The sequence below is a fragment of the Megalobrama amblycephala genome, linkage group LG3 (genome assembly GCF_018812025.1).
Source record: "Megalobrama amblycephala isolate DHTTF-2021 linkage group LG3, ASM1881202v1, whole genome shotgun sequence".
Classification (NCBI taxonomy): Eukaryota; Metazoa; Chordata; class Actinopteri; order Cypriniformes; family Xenocyprididae; genus Megalobrama; species Megalobrama amblycephala.
In genome coordinates, this window is record NC_063046.1 from 35,347,140 (window position 1) to 35,364,002 (window position 16,863).

At 39.6% G+C, this 16,863-nt stretch overlaps 1 protein-coding gene across 4 annotated transcripts in view; it reads right to left on the reverse strand.

Moving 5' to 3' along the window:
• LOC125265194 (NACHT and WD repeat domain-containing protein 2) overlaps window positions 1-16,863 on the reverse strand; it is a 75,688-nt gene that overhangs the window by 35,194 nt on the left and 23,631 nt on the right. For 3 of the 4 annotated variants that reach the window (XM_048185277.1, XM_048185276.1, XM_048185275.1), the window contains exon 4: window positions 7,349-7,465. In XM_048185277.1, coding sequence (XP_048041234.1) covers window positions 7,349-7,465 — 117 coding nt within the window. Of the gene's footprint in view, window positions 1-7,344; window positions 7,466-16,863 lie in introns of those variants that run through there. The other variant, XM_048185278.1, reaches the window with a different exon arrangement.

Consider the following 16,863-nt stretch of genomic DNA (forward strand, 5'->3'; position numbering starts at 1 on the left):
TCATATAAAACAATATATTGATTTAGTTTTTGTAAGACACTTTTTGCCAAGAAACACAGTATGCATGGAGGCGTGAATCACCACTGAAAAATGGGCCATTCTCACCTGAGAAGACAAAAGAATTGGATAGTAATGAGCTGAAATGACTTGCATATTAATGCGGCATTTCAGTCAGGTAGGCTGTGAAAAAAACCTTCTGTGATGTCTCAAGCTCATCATGATATATGAAACATACAGAAAAATATTATTACAATATAAAGTAATGGTTTTATATTATACTTTAAAATATAATGTATTTCTGTGATGCAAAGAGTCTGAATATAGGCTTTTAGTTTAAAAGCATGCACATTTGGAGAAATATTGGATTCTCATATGCTTATGTCAATTTTCTATACAGAGAAGTTATATTTATTTAATATTCATTGTCATTACTATGAGCGCTGGTGTTTTCAATTCATCCTTGAAGTCGGAGGGCGCTCTCTGTGCATTTTTAGTCCACAAATTCATCTAAAAGAAGAAGAGGCTATTCCATGAATGGAGTTTCCAATTCATACTGCAGCCGGAGGGCGCTAAAGAAACAAAAACTCATCTAAAATTCATCTGTAGAAGAAAAGAAAACAGGAACTAACTGCATGTCTTCTAGAGCTCCTTAACCATGACTTTTACATCCAGATAAACACTTTTCAAGACAATAAATACACGATTGAGACGATGAATGCATGTATTGCCTCTGAATTTGCGTCTGAATAGCGCTGGCTCCGTGGGCGTGGCTGCATTAGCAGATAATGAGCTGAATCACGGACTTCTGACATGGCTCCTTTTCATACAGATTACATAAACACAGAAGGTTTGTTTTCGATTTGACTTAAATGATTTAAAACCTGACATCTTAATGTTTTTTTAGACATAAGTTTAACTTTTCTGTGATTAGTATTCACTAAGTTACAGTTCATTTTCTGAGAACTATCAGATTGGACTTCGTTCAGAGGGAGAGGAGAAATCACGCATCATGTTAGTTTTCTTTATTTTACAAAAAGCACAACATTGTGTTTTTACTCTGAGTGTATACAAATAAAAGAAGATATTCTATAGTTTCAATTGATATATTACTTATGTCTCTATGACAAAAAAATGACGGAGTATTTTAAGTCTGTTTTGCTGCAATGTGAAAAAAAAGAGTGTTAAACATGCATGGTTGGTTTTTAAGCTGTATGGTTGCTAAAGGTATTCTGGGTGTAAATTGTAGCTGCTCTCTTTATCCTTTTCAATTCCTTTTTATTCCTTTTATTTGATTTTATTCCTTTCCGAAGGAGAAACGTGGGTTCATTCATTCAGTAGTACTTCCATGAAAAATTATGTAGACTGTGAAAAAACAAAGGTGCAGTCACATTTACTGTTGTTTATTTCAACACTGTTGTTCGATTCCAAATGATCTGGAATTTTGCATGAGGGTGAAATGTGTTCTGCTAAGGTGTTCAGGAGTTTTTAGCACCACCTGTAAGCTTTTTTTTCTCTTTGGGAGACCCATTTCACTATACCAAATTCGTATTTCTGTACCCCCGCTGTATTATAGAATTTGCTGGTAGTGGTATTTGTGAATAAACTTTAAACTTGCTTTATGGTTGCTAGGAAGAAAAGTGTGAAAATCAATTAAAATTCAATAAAAAAACTTAGAAGCCATATTTTTCAAAGTTTTAGCATTGGTGTAATAACATCTTGGTTCCTATTGTAACTCCCGTTCCCTGATGGAGGGAACGAAGACGTTGTGTCAAAATACTGACACTAAGGGTCGCTCTTGGGAGCCCCAAACACCTCTGATGTTTTCACAAAAGGACATTGGGAAGTGGACAGGTGAAATTTGCATGCTCAGCCACTCCCCAGACACCCAGGTATAAAAGAGTAAAGTCTGCCTTATACCCAGACATCCGGGTCTAAAGGCATGTTTCACTCATTTGTGCCGAGGAGCCGCGTCTCAACTACATCAGTGGCAGTTCAGAGTTGTAGCAAGAGGGACACAATGTCTTCGTTCCCTCCATCAGAGAAGGAGGGTTACAATAGCAACCAAGATGTTTCCTATCTGTCTGTCTCTTTGACTTTGTGTCAAAACACCAACACTAGGCCCCTATAGTAAATGCCACAACTAACTGAACTTCATTACGAGCCACAGTGACTGGCGGCAGAGCAGAGCTCTGTCCAGGGGAAGACACGGGGTTCACCACAAGGGAAAGTATACCATGGAGGAATATACATATGGGACCACCGCAGGGAGTCAACACATATGGAGCACCTAACCCAAACGTGAGGGCTCACCCAAAAAGGGCCTACCACAAGTAATGGGTCTGGTAGTGAGTTCCTCTGTCGAACTCACTACCGGATATGTGCTTAATGATGGAAACAAGTAGTCTGGGGGTTCGCCAACAATGGGAAACTCGCCTGGACATGAAAGTGCACGTTATCACCTTGGAGAGGGAAAGGCATTGAACGCAAGCACTACACCCTGCCAGTCATCTGAGTTCAACTGTTGGTACTGAAAACCCGACATAAAACCAGTTCCATATGGAGAATATAGAATCTTGCGAAGGTATTGGGTGTAGCCCAGCCTGCAGCTTTGCAGATGTATGCTAATGAGGCACCATTCGCCAAAGCTGAAGAGGCTGCAATGCCCCAAGTGGAGTGAGCCCTCACTCCCAAGGGACATGGTGAGCCTTGAACCTGGTAAGTCAGGAGAATGGCATCCACAATCCACAAACTACTGGGCTATTCTTTGTTTGGAGACATCCTTCCCCTTCTGCCGATCTCTAAAGCAGACGAAGAGCTGTTCAGATCATCTGAAACTCTATGCAAGCCACATATATGTGCAAAGCACATACTGGGCACAACAGAGTAAGGGGCTGTGTCTCTCTCAACAGGAGGGATCGCAGGTTCACCACTTCAACCCTGAAAGGGGTAGTAGGAACTTTAGGCACCTTAGGTCTCAGGACCATGTGAGAGTCTGCCGGCCTGAATTCTTGGCACATTTCATAGTGGAGAGGGCTTATAGGTGCCTCACCGTCTTGACGGAGGTGAGCACAGTCAGAAGGGCCATCTTCATAGAGAGGGCACTGAGCTTGACTGACTGTAAAGGCTCAAACGGATCTCTCTGTAGGGCCTGGAAAACCACAAGGAGATCCCAAGAGGGGATGAGGTACGGTCTCAGAGGATTTAACCTCCGCACACCTCTCAGGAACCTGATAATCAGGTTGTGCTTCCCTAATGATCTATCATCCACAGTGTCATGATTTCCTGCTATTGTAGGCAAGTGCCTCTCCAGGCCTTTTTGGAGGAAGGAAAGTACTGACCTAATGCCACATCTCCATGGGTCTACCCCTCGGGAAGTACACCAAATAACTTACAAGTGCCACTTCACGGCTGGTAGAGGGGGCTCTAGCCTGAGTGATTTTCTCTATCACAGCCGGTTGTAGTCCCCTGAATTCCTATACCATCATGGGATGGAGTCTCCACTCTACTCACAGTGCAACCTGTCACTTGGAATGTAAGTGGCTTGCAGGGACTTCAGTTGCTGCTGACTCCAGAAGAATAGGCAGGCGAGTTGTGACGTGACAAGAGTGGATACTGCCCTGGTGGTTTGTATATGCCACTGTCGCTGTGTTGTCTGTCTGGACCAACATGTGCTTGCTCTGGATCGAGGGTCGAAACCTCCTCAGGGCTAGCTGCACAGCCAACAACTCAAGGTAGCTGATGTGCCAGTGCAGTTGGGACCCCATCCAGGACCCTGAAGCTGCATCCCTGTTGCATAAGGTGCATAAGGTACAACGCATCTGGACACTTGTTCTAAGAGAACTCCTGCCGACAGAAATGAAAGGTCCATCCAGGGCATCCATGTGTATCGCAGCACCATGCCCATCTCGAGACTCGGGCATGAAAAACAGCATCGCTCTTGCCTCATACTGAGGTGAAGAGAATGTCATTGTATTTGGGAGGGTGCCTAGTGAATTGGATCGCGTAGCCGAGCCGAATTGTCCCGAGAAGCCAACGTGACAAGTTGGAAAGTGCTAGCCATGCGTCAAAACTCTGTATTAGCAGCACTAAAGGAACCATGTCTGGCATACCCATGGCGGGAATCTCGCGGCATTGTGGATTCACCATGCTGGGAGTCCAGCTTTTACAGGTGGCTGCCCTCGACAAGTGAACACAGTTACTGCATCTTCTCTGGATTGAAACTCTTGTGCAGATCTCTCAATGCTTTGGCTTGGTAGACTTGCAGGATCACCACATAGCGTGCAGGGCAGAGGCGGCCTGGCCAGTGACGTTGAAAGCCTTCACCGTGAGCGCTCAGATGAGTCTTCGGCCTCTAAAGGCGCAAGCCCACCCTCCGATGCTGCAAATGACAGCTCATCCTCTTCGCAAGCCCCCATTGAGAAATTAAGCTCACCCTGGGGCAAGCTGACCATGCATTTGAAATGCATGTTAAAACCAGGTGGAAAAAAGACCTTAGTGAGCATCACTAATGTAAAGTGTAAGATAGCATGCATGTGTATGCATAAGGGAGGCAAAGAGAGAAAGAAAGGACACAATTAGAATTGTTCCCTGTTCTGCAGCTCTCACACACACTTCACCTCACACTTAACATTACCACACACACATATTCTGCCTCACCTCAAACATTGCTCTCTGACTCCAATTAGATCCCAATCCTCTTGCCCAGATTGCTCATTTACATTTTAATAATTTAAAATCAATCTCTCTCCACACCTGAGAACTGATTCTGAACCCCCAGCGTGCATACACACACACACACACACACACACATACACACACACACACACACACACACACACACACACGTGTGTGTGGTCATGTGTGAATGTATATTCCTTATAAATCCACTCATCTGTTAGTAACCCACCTGGTGCTCTGGAATGTGTGTGTGTGTGTGCGCGCTTCACTTATTCTGCATGATTTCTCATCTCCAGCAACATCAGCCATTAACCCAGGCCCTTCATCATGCCATGCTGTGAGATTTGAAAGTCATTTTGCTGTGTGTGTGTGTGTGTGTGTGTGTGTTTAAGAAGGATGGCGAGCAAGTTACAGAAGCACAATGAGCTCCATCCTGTGAGTGAACTCAAGTGCTTCGCTCCCATATGGGTGTTATACGAGGTCTCTCCCTCAGCTCCTCTCTATCACTGACTAGAGAGACATCATTCCCAACTCAACCCACAAACAAGAACATAACACCAGCCAAAATCTGCTTTACTGCCGCTCTAAGATTTAAAAGCACTCTGTACTCTATGTCATGTGCTGTGCTGCAGTTATATGTTTCTGAGGACTGATGAGTGAGGTACGTACGGTTATAAGGGAGTTGCCTTACACATAGTTTTACTATCCCTATATTCGACTAGAAAGTCTGACGTTAAAAATCTGACAGTTATGAAATCACTGGATTATTTACATAATCAATTGTCAATCACAATATGGGTTTTTCCTCTTTCTTAAGCTGTCTTTACACTGCAAAAGGTGGCACACTAGACACAGAAGCTGCCTGCATCTATTTATCAATTTATCCAACTATACTGCATATTACTATTAGTTGGCAACCAATATGGATTTTATTGATGGTCGACAACGATATCTTATAGAGCAGGGTGGCCGACAGCCGATATAAAGTTTATATATCTGATTTCACACTATTTAATTTAAAGACAATAAATATCACATCCATAAGCATTAAACTAAAATTGCTACCATTAAATTTGTATATATAAAATAACCAAACATTATTAATTTGAAAATGATTCAATTTGAAAAAAAAAAATAATAATTTGCACATGATAAAAAAAAGTCTGTAAATTTTTACTTTGGATAGCTTCTTCTTGATTTTGTAGTATTATAGAATTTTTATGACTAAAGATTTTGTTAAAAACATGAATAAAATCAAAGTAAAGGCTGTAACCAACAGTGCACTCAGTTATCCAGTAAGTCTGTGCGCACTGGGGATCATATTTTCTCAAATAAATACCAGGAAATGCTAATTATACATACTGCAGTGTTTCTTGAAAAAGTGGGTTGCAAGACCGTTCAGAGTGGGTCACGGAGTGTGTAGTCAAAGAAACGACAACAACAACAGCAACAACAACAAAATCTTAATGTTTTTCTGATGTAACACTTTGAAACAAAGATTTTGAAAGATATGCATGAAAGCTGTTGTTGGACTTGAGTGTCCAGCTCTTGACTCTTCTGCAAAGACTTTGCTCTTCTGAGACAGAACATGTTTTTTTTTCCATTCCACTGTGCTACTTTTCCATTATTTTTCTATTTAAAACGCATTAGACGGATGTGTTTGAATGATACAGTATCTGCTGTCAGATGAGATGATGAGGCTATGTCAGTGTGATTATTCGAATGTTATTTTCCTAAATTGTTATGGCCGGTTTACGCAGAATGCGTTTTTGCAGTTTAAATTACGAGCATGCAGCATCGTAGTTATGTTGTCAATTATCAAAAGTACCAATAAATTACGCAAGTGGTACATTGTGTGTTAGCTGGGAAGGATTTGCATGCTGGTATGATGTTCGTTCTATTCATCAGGATGAGTGTCTAGTTTAGGACTGCTATTTAATAGCCTTAACTTAAATATTAGTGAAATTCTTAGTTGCATGTATGTTAAGTAAAATTGGATGGTTCTTATGTTTGTGTTAAGCATTAAAAGTTTGGGTCACGGCTTAATGAGCATGGGAAAATGTGAGTCCCATGGCCAATCCAGTTGAGAACCACTGACATACAGTACACAAGTGGATATGACATTAATATAATATAGCAGCCAACTGGATATAGCACAGTTTGAATTAAGGATTTAAAGTTTGTTGTTTGTGCATGTGCATTGACAGCAGAACTCCAGTTTACACGGACAAACTGTAATGCACAGAGAACATAAGTTTTTATGCTACAATGCATCTAACAGTATTTGCCAGAGTTTGCAAGATTTTTGGAAATAGATATTTATTAGATATCCAAAGCCTCATTTAAATGATATAAATGCACAATTGTTGAATGCCAAAAGTACATGAAAAAAAGTATTATAGCATTTACCTTTCAATTATCAGACAAAGCTGTTAAACAATTACATTAAGTTAATGAAGATGGAGATGGTTGCCCATGTGTGTCTGTTGAAGTTGTTAGTGATGTCAAAATAAAAGTCCCACTTTTATTCCCATCTTTCAAACAGAAAAACTGATAATTACAGCAATGCTGATAATTAAAAAATACCAAATATTTCAGTGTCTCTCTGTATTTGGGATTGACAACATAAAGTTGCTGGTTAAGGGTTTGATGAAATGTCATATATACCCACAACAAAGCATGGACCGGCTGAAGTCTTCAGACATTCTTCGAGTAGTTTCATCCGTAGTCTCTGCAGCTCCGGACTATCCCACTCCTCTGGATCAATGCCCCAGTAGAGGTCCACCACCTGGAAATCACACATACACAGATATTTAAAACATCAAGATTTAGCCACTGAATCATTACACACTTTTCACACCATCTAAACCTTACACACACAAGTTCTGATGCAACTTCAATGCAAAATCATTTTAATTAAATTAATTCCAACATGACTTTCTTTATTGAACTCAAAAAGCAAAGTTTGGCAGAATGTTTTGTCTACTCTTTTCTTTACAAAGAAAAAAAAATGGGCATAGATTTCAGAGAGTAACTCTGAGAATAACATTTTAGTAGACCTATATATCAACACTCTTAACTAAAGCCTAATTCTTTTTTATTACCAAGTAAGAAAGATCTGGGGAGTAATGAATTCCTGGGAGAGTATGAATTTCCACACTCTTTCAGCACACATTAGCACTTTAAATGGAACCACAGGGAGAAGAATGAGGGAAGAGAAAGAGAGAGACAGAAAGGAAGGGAAGAGAGTAACGTAACAAGAAGAGCAATGCTGAGAATGTGTTCCTGCAGTCAGCTAAACGCTGCTCTCATGCTGGGACACATTTCACTGCTTACTGCTCACAATTAAGAGCAGCTAATAATTCTGAGTGTGTGTCTTTCAAGAACCTCACACAAAGCCATTCAAAAGGGTTATCATTTATACTGATTATTATGAAGAACAATATGGCTGCCATATTCTTTTGATTGAATTAGTTGAACTGTCATTTCTCCACATACACCAATGAGCCAAAACATTATGACCACCTGCCTAATATGCTGTTGGTCCTCCACCTGCGGCCAAAACAGTGCAGACCCAGTGAGGCATGGACTCTACAAGACCCCTGAAGTTGTCCTGTGGTATCTGGCACCAAGACATTAGCAGCAGATCCTTCAAGTCCTATAGGTTGCAAGGTGGAGCTGCCATAGATCGAACTTGTTGATCCAACACATCCCACAGATGCTCAATTGGATTGAAATCTAGGGAATTTGGAGGCCAGGGCAACACCTTCAACTCTTCATCATGTTCCTCAAACCATTCCTCAACAATGTGTGCAGTGTGACAGGGTGCATTATCCTGCTGAAAGAGGCCACTTCCACCAGGGAACAACACTGCCATGAAGGGGTGTGCCTGGTCTGCAACAATGTTTAGGTATAGGAGGCACATGTCAAATTTATGTCCATTTGAACAGCTGGATCCAGTGTTTCCCAGCTGAACATCGCCCAGAGTATCATACTCCCTCTACTGGCTTGTCGGCGTCCCATAGTGCATCCTGGTGCCATCACATCACAGTGCCAGTCCAGTTCTGATGCTCGCGTGCCCATTGCAGGCACTTTCGACGATGGACAGGAGTCATTGTAGGCACTCATACACAGCAGAGCGCAATGCAAAGTATGTTGTGACACATTCCTCCCATAACCATCATTAAAATTTTGTGTGACACAGTAGACCTTTTGTTGGCTCAGACCAGACTGGATAGCCTTTGTTGCCCTCATGTATCGATGAGCCTTGGGCCCCAACACCCTGTCGTCAGTTTGGTGTTTGTCCCTCCTTGAACCACTGCTGGCAAATTCTCACCACTGCTGACCGGAAGTAACCCGTAAGCCTTGCCATTTCAGAGATACTCTGACCCAGTTGCCTTGTCATAACAATTTGGCCCTTGTCAAAGTCCTTCCTGCCCATTTCTCCTGCATCCAACATGCTGATTATGACAACTGATTGTTTGCTTACCATCTATCTACGCAGAGTTTCATAAGTGGCCTTATTAGGAGATGATCAACAATATTCGCTTCACCTCAGACTGCTCATAATGTTTTGGCTCATCAGCGTATACTGTACTCACCTACTCTACAAACCAGGATAGAAGCACATCTTAAGGGGGATTTCACACCTCATTATTCATATTTGTGGCAAGGTTGAGAGCCGTGAGGCCGGTGGAATGAATGCTACACAGCACACTGGTCTCAGGATTCACGGAGGAGCTCCGGAAGAAAGAGTGATGACAATGGAGGGAGAGAGAGGGAACCACAGATGTGTGCCATTTATTTTGTTGATTCTTTTATCTTAATGTGCGACAGTTATTTTGTTTTCTATTTTGAATTTTATTTTCTGATTAAAATTTATGGTAAAGTTCAGTTGGCTCCCACCTCCTCCTTCCCCACATTATAAACAGTGTTACAATATTACAGAAAATTGATAAAATTGGTAATAGGTATGCCAAAAAAGTAGAGAAACTCCTTTTTTTCAGTTTAACCACCCCATGTCATATTAATAATGAACAAAGTGATTTTGGATGCACCTTTGATTTCAGTTATTGTTTGATGTTTAAGTCAATATCCAGACAGAATTTTCATTAACATATTTATTAGGGCTGCACGATTTATCGCACAACACGAAAAATAACATTGTACTTAAACACGATTATCGCTTAAACGCAATTCTTAGTACGATTATGAAATTGCAAAGGCTGCAATTATTTTTTTATGCGCAGCTTGTCAATGAAGTATGGCTCCAAATGCTAATCCATATGAAAGCACTACGAGTTTGAATCACTTATAATGTACATTTGAAAAAGCAACATGCGTCAGACATCTTTCCAGACATGAGAAGCATTTATTAACATCTTGTCCAACAAAAGACAACATTTAATAACATTTTTACTCCAAACTAACTTCATAACAACAGTTGAGTGTCCTTCTGTGAGATGATGAGGCTTCTTACACAGAATAAGGCAGTCCTGTGTTTATTAGTCATGTTTAATCAATCAAAACGTTTCAATCTTCTGTTTATTCAGCTACAGCGATATGACGCATGTTATCTTCTTCTGCGACAGTTCATATTTGGAGTTTCTGCGCAAGCGCGCCCTCTGGCTTTCAAATGGAGAAGCATTTACTACTGATCAAAGAGATGTACAGCTCAGACAAGCTGCACATAAAATAATCGAAGCCTTTGCCAAACCGTGTGAGGTTTAATTGCGATAAATTGTGTAGCCCTAATATTTATGGTACACTACAGTTAAAAAATGTAGGTTAAATAAGATATTTTATTGAAACAAAATTATCTATTTTTTATGCAGCAAGGATAGAGCACAATTGTTTTCATCATTTGTTAATAACATGGAAAGTTCATGGAGCACCAAATCAGCATGTTTAGAATGATTTCTGAAGGATCATGTGACACTGAAAGTCTTTCCATCACAGGAATAGGCAACATTACATTTTAAAATATATTAAATTAGAAAACATTTCTGTTAAATTGTAATAATATTTTACTATTTTTACTGTAGATCTGATAAAATAAATGCAGCCTTGGTGAGCATAAGGGTAGGGACACACCAAACAGACGCCAAAGAACTAGCACTGATAAAAGCCAACTGTGTTGTCTCCTCGCGTCATGTTGAATCGGCCCAAAAAACCTGATGGCGTCTGACAAGAGCCAACGGTGCAGAAAACTTAGTCAGCCGACGCTTAAAAACAGTCCGACGACGTTGCCCGTCGACCGATCGTTGGCTTGTTGTGTCCCGGGCATAAGATTAAAAAGTCTTACCAACCCCAAACTTTTAAACGGTAGTTTATTAATTGTATTTGTACTGTGAAATTGGTAGTTATTTATTGTCCAATTTTATAGAAACCAGCAGATTGTATAATACATTATATCATGACTGAGACTAATTTGCAGTAGTGGTTGGGCAGAAAAGTACAGAGCCCCGCACATGACATGCAGGGAAAAAAAAATATTGTGGCCACAAATTAAGAATTCGTTCCAATATATTCAGCTGTTTTTTCCCCAATGTACATGTAGAAGCACAAATTATCTGCTTAAAATACACAAACTCAGATACATACACATAAACATACTTTTACAACCACACACCAAAAGCGGTATGTGCACGAATGGCAAAACGATAGAGGAACAAGAGATCGAGAGAGAAAAATGGCTCCTGTCTTTGTGTGTGTATGTGGTAATGGACTTAATGAAGAGAGACAGGACATTTCCTCAGCACCAGTATGGCAGGACACAGGAATATCCCTGGACACATTTGTCAGAATCAGTGTCACTGGCGCAGATAATTCAAACGGCAAACACGCTGCAGGGGGAATCTCTCCCCACTGCACGCATGCAAAGTGAGCGAGTCTGTGCTGAAGGACTCCGTAATCTAGTATGTGTTTCTGTGTGTGTTGATCACGTCTGTTCAATGTGTGAGTATGAGTGTGATTAGTTTAATTTGATGTTGATTTAATGTGTCTATGCTGGTCACGTCTTTCTCTTTCTCACAATCTCAAGCAAGTCCAATAAAATTCTGATGTCATTCACAGTGAGGTAGCTCTTTAGGACCCCAAACACATTTCTTTTGCTCGGCTGGCAAAAACCAAGCCACTGTGAGCCCTGCCTTCCTCCCAGACTTCATTTAACAAATACAATCATGGCTTCCATCCAAGAGCACATAAAGCACAAGAGACTCCCTACATAATGTGAGCTCTACACTCAAGCTCTCTATGCTAATCAAACTTCTAAGAAGAGAGAAATACTTCATATGAAAAATGTCTCACTTGTGTAAGTATACATTATAATGTGAAAGGGAAAATCCATGCCAAATTTTTTTCCTCGCTGTCATGAAAAATGCATTGGTAATACTTTACAATAAAGTTATATTTGTTAACATTATTAGTTCATGATCTAATGGATTAACTAATGAACATTTTTTTGCAGCATTTACTACAGTAAAAACAAAAAATGTTGAAAAAATGTAGATAATGCATTCAGATTTGTAAGTTAGGATTTGTAACTCCTAAGTAACACTACTTGATTTTGTCGATTTGAATTTGTTTATTCAATGTAAAATGCCTCGTTGGCCAATAAATTTGTGAAGGCAACTACAGGTTTCTTGTTTCTCTAGCAAATTTTCAATTAATAAAAAACTGAGCTATAATTTTGGTAACCATATACAGTATATAGTTTTATAGGACATTTTACATCTGAAATAAACCGAATGAGTAACACAGTGACAGTAACAGTAACACCGTGTCTACACCAGACGCGACCTCTGTTGTGTTGCATCACGCTGTGCCGCAACAGCTAAAAGCTGTCTACACTGAACGTGACAAACCAATCAGTGCAAAGCACTTGGACTACATCAGAAATAGAATGGGAAATCCGTTTACCGTCGGGAATTTGTTGTGTCGTATCGCCACATACATTGTAGACGATGTTACTGATTATAATGGGTTCTACTGACTTTTGACGTGTCGCGGCGCTCGCATCCGGTGTAGACAGGGTGTAACAGTAACGGTATCCTACAACAGTAACCACTTCATTTATTCATGCTGCAATGCATGCTGGAAACTCAAACACTTAACATTTCAGCTATATTTGCTCAATATTTCATTCTTTGTTCAGACAACTATTTGGGACAACAACATCTGTGGGAATTCTGTTGGTCTAACATCTGTTTTATGTACAGTAGTTACAAATTTCATGTAGTTACACAAGTAATTCACATTTCTTATTATATGTGAATCAAAAGGTCGTATAAACTGGATAATATGTAGTTTCTTTTTTACAGTGTGCTAATGTTAATTTATATGCAAATTTAATAAATATGCTAGTATCCATTGTTAATGCATCTTGTTCATTTATAACAATTCATAATAATGTATTAGTATACGTAAATGTTAAAATGAATATAGATTAATAAATGCTTCAAAAGGACTGTTAATTGTTAGTTAATGATAGCTAATGCATTAACGAATTCAGCCTCATCATAAAGTGTTACCAATATATTCATTTTCATATTGTGTTTACGTAAGCTATAAGGTATGAGAGGCTGTGCTGTATCGTGAATATGTATCAATGCAACTTTCATGAAGTAAACTTTCACTAAAGCGTTCCTTCCACTGGAAAAAAATAGTCCCTGACCGTGAACAGCAACAGAAGTTACATTATTAGGCCATTAGATGGCGGCAAAGGCTGTCTTTATGAGTGTGTCAGTCAGTAGCGAAGACTTTTACATTGAAAAGACTGAATTGTTGTGAACACGGAACAAGATGCAGCTGACAAATGCTTTTGTTGTCAGTCATGGGAAAACCCATTAACTGTTAAAAGGACAAGATAATACATCGGACATTTAAACAGATTTTTATTATGAACAAAGGACTGACCTGAAGGAAAATGCTAAATCTGAATGCAGGTAATCAACTCGCTCACTTGATCTTTTTCTCACAATACTCTTCTACATAATACAGTAAGCTTCAATGAACAATATCAATTGAGAACATATAGATTATATTGCTAAGAGTGGTTGCTAAGGGTGTGTAGTGATACACAGAACTGTTGGGTGAAGCGGTCATAGAAGTGTTTTATCGTGAATAAAACACTGCTACTGACCAATGAGAATCAAGGACATTATTTATAAATAAACAATAATGTTGATCTATCAAAGATCTGTTCATTATGCAAAATTACATTTTTGAGTAATGGGCAAAAATCTTGGCATGTTAACGTTTCGAAAAAGAAAAAAAAAATCAAATTTTTTTCTCTGGTCTTGATGTCAGAATGCAAATACTGAAGACTTGCATCTCAAACAAGCCACTGAAGCACCTTGAATGTCACTGAAGATGTTTACATACTGCGTGAAATCAGGGTAATGGCCAAACCTCTGTGTGGCAATCAGGTTTTGTTTAGACCGTGTTTACATGACCTTATATGCTGTTGGTTTATTAAGCATCACCTGTATATAATTGATTATGCATGTAAACACACTCATTGACCTTATACATTGTCATCTGGAGTAAGAAACTGACAAGCTTTTTTAATCCCAGAAATGACAACTAGTCCTCAAGTGACATGATCACATTTGACCATGCTTTGTGATTGGCAAAAATTAGCCAGAAGTATTCTTATTGGCTAGATTGTGTTTTGGCCACTGGCTGTGGAGTAAGTGGTGGGAGAACTGTTTTCACTCAAACAGAGTGAGTGCAATCAGTCATGCTTACACACACACACACACACACACACACACACACACACACATGCACGTTGACACTTGTGCACAAACGAGCTTGATGGATCTTAACTATTAACCAACCAAGCAATTAGAGTGTGACAGCACAGCCCCTGGGAAAGACTGATAGCAAGGTATATTGACGGTTTAGAAGCACAAACATCTGGACATGACAACACAGATGACAAACACATCCTCCTCAGGTTTCACTGAACGACAGAGGGAGGGACACAGGGAGATAATTAGCTTGCTTCTGATGCTTTTCATAAAAACAAACCTGAGAAAATGAATCGAGGATCTGACAGACAGTAAAAAAGCTGTGATGTTCAGCAAAACAAGTATATTTTTGGGAACTAAAACCACAAAGCCATAAGATTTGTAAAGAGTGGATGAGTTAGCAGAGTCCACCATTTGAGGGAAATTAATAGCTTAGCGTATTCCCTGTATGCTAACAATTTTATGAACGCAGCATCTGCCACCAATTCCTTGAATTACGACAGCTGTCATCTACTTTAATGAAGCCCATATCTGTAAATGACAACCTAATCATATTGTTATGAACTATGAAAACAGCTCAATTTAACTGGTATCATGAGCAAAGAACTATTACAGATGCTGAGTTCTGTTTCATTGCTTCCCTTAATGCGTTACAGCCAACATCTAAACCACACAGGGCTACACAATCATGTTTTCAAAGAAAACACACACGCATACAGAGTATCATTAAACGCAGTATATTACACCCCAACGTGGACTAAAAGAGACTGAAAAGCTGTCATTTTCCACTAATAGTGCATCCATAGAAATGATGATGAGGTTTACTCAGCTACTGAGGGCTCTGGTCATAAAATTTCATAACATGGAGGCAAATATGACTGTATTTACATAATTGCACAGCTCAAACTGAGGATTTGCAAACATAATGCTCCATAAATCCCAAATGGCTGGTGATAAAGGGTGAAAGTGTGTCAATGTCAATGCTGCAAAAGTTCTACTTTTAAATTTAACATCAAACTAGGTAACCATAAACTAGTCTCTCAAACCAAAACATAGGAAAATTCACAGACAAAACAACCGAAGCACTGTTGTTGACAGGTTTTAATACTTTCAGGCTTCACCGCTTCTATAATCTGTCTTCAAAGAACCACGTCTCGCGCTTCTTCTCTTTTCTCCTTGGTTTTCATGATTATACAGAGAACTTTCATGATGCCTTGACGATGGAACGAAAGGGAATGAAATCATGCAGAAAACTATCAGAGAAAACAACCCACAGAACTGCCTTGGATTAAAGAACAGAGGCACATCTTTGCATGTGATATTTTCTATATTTTTAAACATTTTTTCAATATTAATGCAGTAAATGCTGCACAAAATTGTTCATTAGTTAATCCATAAGTTCATGAACTAATAATGTTAGCAAATGGAACTTTATTGTAAAGTGTTACCAATAAATGCATGGATCTTCTCTTTCATGTGTGTTTACTGTCCATCCCTAACATTTACTTCAATTTTTTCCTTTATTCTGAACTAGCACACCAACTCATATATAATTACACAAAAACAACACAACTGGCTAGACTGTATCAGTGAGCAGAAATTTCAATCTGAGATATGGTTTAGTAGGGCAGCCTGCGGCGATCACAACTTTTGCAAAATACAAAATGATCATCTAAATGGTAAACACCACAAGAGTCAAATAGTTTGATATCACAAGGTTATGAGCAGATTTCATAATGAGATCCAAAACGATTGAGCAGAGGATACAAACATCATTTACAATGCAGTTGCCAGTTTCAGCCTGATGAAAAGGCCCACAGATTCTCCTGAGAAGAGTTATGATTTATCATCCTTCTGGCTCCTGCCTCTACATGAATGTATCACTTTAGGAGAAGACAGATGAGTCCTCTGATGGCCCCCATTAAGGGCCAATTAGAAGAGAAATATGATACTCCAACGTGTATGATGGTCGAACACTATATCTCAGCCTTAAAATGTTCAATTATCGAAAACAAGAAGATAAGAAGGAGAGCGTCTATGAGAGCAAAAGTTGGAGGGAAACAGAGGTACACCGGGAGATGAGAAACGTAAGATAGAGAAAGGCAGAAAGCAAGGAATAAAAAGGCCTGTCAGAAGTCCCCTGATTTAAGAGGCTGTTAGCTCACCCACCCTGCAGAGAGAACCATGTTCCTCAACCCCTCGGAGCAGTCACCAATCTCCATGCTTTCATTTCATCTCACATACTACCCACAATGCACTGCTCTTGAGTGCCTCTGCAATTAGACTACTGCTATGGCAACCAGCTGCCTAGCCTGCTTGCCTTTTCAATTTAGATGAGAGAGAGAGAGAGAGAGAGAGAGAGAGAGAGATGGTATGAGCGGAAGAGAGAGAGAAACGTGAGGAGAGAACAGACAAATGTTTAAACCATAAA